Genomic DNA, 7,500 nt, shown 5'->3' with positions numbered 1-7,500 from the left:
CACACACACACACACACACACACACACACACACACACACACACAAACACACAGAGAGACACACATTTTAAGCCATTTTAAACCATGTCTTTATCTGTTTACTTTTTATTTATTCATAATTAGTTTATTGTTCTGGAGCAGTTGAAATCCTTCAGATTTTATCCCTAGTATTTGGCGCCCCCCTCTGGTCAACCAATGGAACTGCAGGTCTGTTTAATTAAAGACTACAGTTCCCAGGACTCAGCTGGAAATCAGTGTCATTGAGCAGCTTAAACAACTGAAGTCGATGCAAAGACGCTGTTGACTTCAAGTCCAACACAGCAACAGTAACTAAAGCAAGGAGAGGCAGAGTATAAGCTCCTAGAATCAAGTGAAATGTGAGCAGAGTTTGGTGCAGATCAGATCCTGTGTTAACAGTTATCAGACTGTTATGTGAGGAATGATCAACGCTGCCAGCTCTCATGTTTTCTGTTCTGCACCCTGGACTCTCTGTCTCCATGTTTGTGTGTCTGAGTGACTGATGGAACAACAATCTCTGAATTTCCAGTATTAAACAAGAACCAGACTGTAATGTAACCCTACAGGACTAATGTTCAGCAGCAGTTAGAGTCACTAAAAGTTCTGTTGTTGCTGCTGACAGACTCAGATTATTATTCTAAGTGTCTGACAACATTATGGGATGGATCCCTACAGAGATAGACCTTTTAGTTAAAGAGTAAGATCCTTTTTTAATACTCAACAACATCTGCCAGATTGCATTCGCTAAACCCACCAGACTCCATGTAAATAATCACAATTTTTAGCGTCGTAAAACACACTTCATTCAAAGTGGACAGAAACTAAATTAAACTATCAAAAGCCGTCTTGGTTCATCTTTCCACTGTTCCAACAATCACCACTCTGGTTTGGTTGAAATAAACCCTTAATTCACCCATTTACATGTGGAAATATGCTGGCTCTACACACGCTAAAAGTACTGATTATTTACATGGAGTCTGGTGGAGTTTGTGACTCACTTCTTCCAGCTGCTCCATTAAACACTGAGTAATGTTTATCACACGTTGAACACAATGCTGCTCTCATATCTGCTCCATACAGGAATCCATCACTTCCCTCCGACTATTCACAGCAGGAAATCACCTTCGTTAATTATAAGCACTTCCCATCAGGCTCCCGTTTGCTGCTGGAGACGGTTACTCACGGAGAAATCTCTCTTTATTTCCTTAACCTTTCACACAACCACTTCTTCTGACAATCTGCAAAGATTAACATCCCAAAAACCTAATTTTGTCTCATATTTGGCCTCAAAAGTTCTAAAAAACGTTACTGTCTTTCAAAAAGACACTAAAGTCACTTGATATTATATAATCTCACTTCCATTGGCTTAATTTCAGAACTTCTTTTACAAAAATAAGATTTTAATGAGGCTCAAAAATAACTGATGATTAGTTGTAGTGAACATCTGTTATTATATTAAGATACTTCCATAGCAACCCTACCCTGTTACTAACTAATCTCCCATGAGCTTATTCCCTGTAGTCCTTCTCGCCTTGGTGGCAACTAATCAGCTGCCGCAGTGGTCCCGCTTGACTCCACGCTACTCCCTACCACGCCACGCCACGCCACGCCACGCCACGCCACGCCACGCCACGCCACGCCACGCCACGCCACGCCACGCCACGCCACGCCACGCCACGCCACGCCACGCCACATCACGCCACATCACGCCACATCACGCCACGCTACGCCACGCCACGCCACACCACGCCACGCCACGCCACGCCACACCACGCCACGCCACGCCACGCCACGCCACGCCACGCCACGCCACGCCACGCCACATCACGCCACATCACGCCACATCACGCCACGCTACGCCACGCCACGTCACGCCACGCCACGCCACGTCACGCCACGCCACATCACGCCACGCTACGCCACGTCACGCCACGCCACGCCACGTCACGCCACGCCACGTCACGCCACGCCACGCCATGCTACGCCACGCCACGTGGCGTATATATATATATATATATATATATATATATATGTTAGAGTCTGGGATAGAGGATTGTATATCCTTTCTATATCCAGAAATCTTTTCAATAAATTTCTATAAATGTGTGGGGTTTTAAGATGTATATTTATGAATTTAGGATATTTGTTGCCTACGCTGTGGTCTGGAAATGTGAGACGAGAGTAAAAGTAACAGTTGTAAAGACTGCCTGACAGTTTTTCATTCCTTCTCTCTCTCTTTCCTTCCTTCCTTCCTTCCTTTCATATCTCTATCTCCTGATTTCCTCTCGTCCTTCTCACGATGATTACAGTTTTCCAGCTGAAACTTCGGTTGAATCTGAGAAACATTTTATATTTTTCTGTGGTTTTTTAACTGATAATTAAAAACAGACTCTCCCTGTCTCTCTCTGTCTCTCTCCCTCTTTCTCTCTCTCTCTCTGTCTCTCTCTCTCTTTCTCTCTCTCTTTCTGTCTCTCTCTCCCTCTCTCTGTCCCTCTCTCTGTCTCTCTCTCTCTTTCTCTCTCTCTTTCTGTCTCTCTCTCCCTCTCTCTGTCCCTCTCTCTCTCTCTCCCTCTCTCTATCTCTCCCTCTTCCTCTCTCTCTCCCTCTCTCCCTCTCTCTCTCCCTCCCTCTCTCCCTCTCTCCCTCTCTCTGTCCCTCTCTCTCTCTCTCTCTCTCTCTAAAAACACATTCCTGTTGTTTCAATCCTGTGTATTTATTTACTCTGACTCACAGCCCGTAGCCATGGTAACAGTGTGGGGGGGGAGCTAAGAATACCAGTGGTGGCAGCGGTGGAGAAAGTCTCCTTTCATGGCAGCAGTGATGGAGCTTTTCCTACCGTGCTGCAGCCGGTAGCCATGGTAACAGTGTGTTCCTACCGTCCTGCAGCCGGTAGCCATTAGGGTTGGGTACCAACAGGGCACCGGTTCTGACCTAAACGGTAGTAACGAGACCGAATAAGAAGGAAAATTTGGGTGCCTTATTTCGGCGCCTGACTTTCCACTCCACTCACCAGCAGGTAACGTTAGCCTAGCTTTAGCTAGCAGCTGGATTAAACAGGTTAAATGCTGACAGCTAACGTTGAACAGTGTAAAGTCTGACTGTATTTCAACAGTCTGCTCTGCAGCAGCAGATGACGACATCGGAGAAACACAGACGGAGCGTTCACTGAAACTGGTAACCTACAGCCTCGCGGTGCATTCAAAGTTATTGTAAAATACCCTTTTCCCATCTGGTGGTTGTTTTTGTCATTCAACAGGAATTTACTGGTGAAATAAGTTATTGTTTATTATAAGTTAAATAAAGTTATAAATAAAGTTAAATAAAGTTAAAAATAAGTAAAATTTAATAGTTATTACATTACTATTAAATCATTTAATTTTGACCATATGGCCGTAGTAATCAACAAGTTGTTCTTAAATGTCGCCGACTGTTGTTTAGTACCTTTCTTTTTTTTCTTCTTTTTCTTTTAACTTTCTTAAAAAGTATCGGTTCAGGCACCGTTTAGGCACCGGCACCGTTTTAAAAGTACCGCTTTAGCACCGGTATCAGAAAAAACCAAACCATACCCAACCCTAGTAGCCATGGTAACAGTGTGTTCCTACCGTCCTGCAGAGAGATGTGAGCCGTCAGGTTGGCCTCCCTCTGATGCAGAAGCTCCACCTTCTCCTCTAGCACGCTGATGTTCCCCTTCAGGACGGCCTGCAGCACGAAACAAGCACACCCCACACACGTTACTGAGACACGGAAACAAACACCCCCCACACACGTTACTGAGACACGGAAACAAACACCCCCCACACACGTTACTGAGACACGGAAACAAACGCACCCCAACAAGAAAACACGGTTCACATTTTGCGTTTTCTGAGATGTTGAGTTTGTCCTTCATGGCCACCGTAGTCCTTTCCTCCCTTTCTCTGTACTCTCTCCTTCCCTCTTTCCATCCATATTCATTCTTCCTTTTCTTTCCTTCCATCCTTGCGTCCTCACTCCCTCTCTCCTTACTTACATCTACCTTCCTTTCGTCCATCCCTCTGTCTTCTTTCCATCCTTCCTACACATTTTGTGTTTTGTGAAATCTTGTGTTTTGTCCTTCAGGGCCACCGTACTCCCCCCCCAGCCTCTGTGTACATTAGTCGTAGTATTATTATGACCGTGTGTATACAGAGTACTCTGCCTGTAGTTTGGTATGAAGACGTTTGTTTGGACTGTCCCTTTAAGAGCTGACTGTTGATCTAAGTTTACCGGCCGCGTTCAGACTGAGGAATGTTCCTAAAAGCTGCTCTCAGCCGCCCTGCTTTCAGTCAGCAGACAGTGGCCTGGCCTGGCCTGGCACAGCATGGCCTGGCTCAGGGTCAGACAGCAGCCTGGCCTGGCCTGGCACAGCACGGCCCAGCTCAGGGTCAGACGGCAGCCTGGCCTGGCCTGGCACAGCACGGCCCAGCTCAGGGTCAGACGGCAGCCTGGCCTGGCCTGGCACAGCACGGCCCAGCTCAGGGTCAGACGGCAGCCTGGCCTGGCCTGGCACAGCATGGCCTGGCTCAGGGTCAGACAGCAGCCTAGCCTGGCCTGGCACAGCACGGCCCAGCTCAGGGTCAGACAGCAGCCTGGCCTGGCCTGGCCTGGCCTGGCACGGCCTGGCTCAGTGTCCGATGTCTTTCTGCAGAATCAGTGAAGCAGCCAGCGCTGGAGGAAGTATTGAGATCCTTTACTGCAGTAAAAGTACTGCAGTAAAAGTACTACTACCGGACTGTAGAAAGGATTCTCTAGACTAACCCCTGAAGCCGATCGTGTGGTAAATCAGAGGGAACCAAACTGGTTTGGGCCAGCTGTGATCTCACCCAGGAAACACTGCAACAGCCTCACGCTCATATCATTTCATCATTTCTCAGAAACACAGGAAGTAATGAACAGGAAGCATACAGCGGTGATACAAAGAATCTCAAGCTACGTTCACACCCCAAGTCTTAATGCCTAATTCAGATTTTTTGCTCAGCTCTGATGTTGACATTACCTTTTAAAATGTGGCCTATATCAGAGTCCAGTGTGAACTGACCGCGTGATCAACAGACCAATACCAATGACATCAGACGCTGCTGCACTAACGTTAGGAAGGTTAGGGAGGAAGTCAGCATTTTGGCTTTTAATTCAAAATGTGTGTGTAATGGCAGCTGTAACATTAATGAGCAGGTGCTGAGGAGGAGGAGAATGAAGAGAAAGAGAGCCAGAGTGGATATTTTGGCCTTTTGTGGAGTTATGGCTGCAAATTCACTGCAGACGTCTGTGTGGCCGGACGACCGATTAGCACGTCAGGACGCTACGGGCCTCCATCAGAGTTTCCTCTGGCTTCGCCCTCGCACGCGCTCACGCTCCACCTCCCCGACGGTGCAGGCGAGACGGGCCACTTTCATTGCAACACGTTCTCACACTCAACTCGTAAAATATGGACGCTGGGTCAGGTGCCTTTGTCGTTGTTATTGACGCTAAAAGTCTCGTTTAGCGCTTTAAGTAAATGTGGTCGGTAGAAGTAGTAATAGTAGAAGGAAGGAGGGAAGGAGGGAAGGAAAGAAGGAAAGGTAGGTTGTCCCTATAAGAAAGTCAAGTCAACCGTTTGAGGGACTGTTTAATAACGTAAAGACGTTTAAACATGAGACCAGCTGCTGCACCTCAACGACCAGAACTAGTCTCTAAATACTCTGAATATCACACAGCTGCTGCAGATACCACACCTGACCTCAACTGATGCTCAGCTGACGTCAACGGGCCAATGTAATGTGTATATATACACAGTATATACAGTATATTTTATATATTATATATAATATACTGTATATATACACAGTATATACAGTATATTTGATATTATATATAATATATATATATATATATATAATATATATTATATATATATAATATCAAATATACTGTATATATTCATATATACAGTATATTTTTATATATATATATATATATATATATATATATATATATATATATATTAGGCAGGATGGGCAAGTGTATGGGGGGGGGGCAGTCCAAATGAGTAAAGAAAAGTTAAATAAAAAAAAGACGAAAGTCAAAAAAATCAACATAGTTTGATTAAAATTTTAAAGTCGGAAAATGTTGGGAAAAAAAGTTACAAAAAATGCATCGGAACAACTTTGGGGGCAAAAATAAAACTATTTTGTTTTTATGTCAAAAAATGACAAAAGTAGGAAAAACAACAACAAAATTGTTGAAAAAAGTGACAAAAACAGGGAAAATCTAGCCGAGGCACCTGATTGGTTCGGGCCGGCTGTGCGGCGAACACCGAGACAGATAGGGGTACAACATTTACCCAGCATGCAGCGCTGCGTCATGTCTGAGGTCAGGTGATCAGCTGCTGGTGGGAACAGAGACAGAGCTCACAGAGCTTTTATTTTGAAGGAATGCAGCAGAGTGGCAGAGTAAACACTAAAGGGTGAAAATGTGTTTTTCTAAAAAATTTCAAATTGAAGACAGGAAGCTGTCCGGAGGCACAAGGAAGAACGGCTGCTGTTATGTGTTGATGTGACCTTTTAGTTAAAGAGTAAGATCCTTTTAGTTTAACATGAAATCACCATCACCACACTACACCAGAGTCCATGTAAATAATCAGGACTTTTAGCGTGTATAGAGCCAGCATATTTCCACCAGTCTCCATGTAAATAATCAGGACTTTTAGCATGTATAGAGCCAGCATATTTCCACCAGACTCCATGTAAATAATCAGGACTTTTAGCGCGTATAGAGCCAACATATTCCCACATGTAAATGGGTTAATTAAGGGTTTATTTCAACCAAACCAGAGTGGTGATTGTTGGAACAGTGTAAAGATGAACCAAGACGGCTTTTGATAGTTTTAGTTAGTTTTGATTTAGTTTCAGTACACTTTGAATGAAGTGTGTTTTACGATGCTAAAAGTACTGATTATTTACATGGAGTCTGGTGGAAATATGCTGGCTCTATACACGCTAAAAGTCCTAATAGAGTCCTAAAGAGTCTGGTGGAAATATGCTAAAAGTCCTGATTATTTACATGGAGTCTGGTGGGTTTGGTGATGGTGATTTCGGGGCTGTTTCATGTTAAACTAAAAGGATCTTACTCTTTAACTAAAAGGTCTATCTCTGTAGGGATCCATCCCATAATGTTGTCAGACACTTAGAATAATAATCTGAGTCTGTCAGCTTTTAAACTGACTGATGATGTTTCACAAGAACTCAGAGAACTTGGCACTTTTTTCGACGATGATTCTTTGCAGTTTTAGGAAAAACGTGTCATGTATTTGCACACTTTCTGTTTCTATAAATAACGGGAATGCTCCAGATTGTTCACAGTCCACAGTGATGACGTCAGAGTTTCCCTTCAGCAAACACTGAGGCTTCACAGGATGAGAAGGGAGGGGTGGGAGAGATAGAAAGAGAGGGAGGGAGAGGGAGAGGGAGAGGGAGAGAGAGAGAGGGAG

At 44.5% G+C, this 7,500-nt stretch overlaps 1 protein-coding gene across 1 annotated transcript in view; it reads right to left on the bottom strand.

Moving 5' to 3' along the window:
- Window positions 1-7,500, bottom strand: part of si:ch211-1a19.3 — a 13,829-nt gene that overhangs the window by 2,646 nt on the left and 3,683 nt on the right. Inside the window, exon 4 of the mRNA XM_031312123.2 lies at window positions 3,620-3,716. Coding sequence (XP_031167983.1) covers window positions 3,620-3,716 — 97 coding nt within the window. The remainder of the gene's footprint in view (window positions 1-3,619; window positions 3,717-7,500) is intronic.

Source organism: Sander lucioperca, chromosome 11 (genome assembly GCF_008315115.2).
Source record: "Sander lucioperca isolate FBNREF2018 chromosome 11, SLUC_FBN_1.2, whole genome shotgun sequence".
Taxonomy (NCBI): domain Eukaryota; kingdom Metazoa; phylum Chordata; class Actinopteri; order Perciformes; family Percidae; genus Sander; species Sander lucioperca.
Note: the sequence above shows the minus strand (reverse complement) of the source record. Positions and strands in the feature narration are given on the sequence as shown.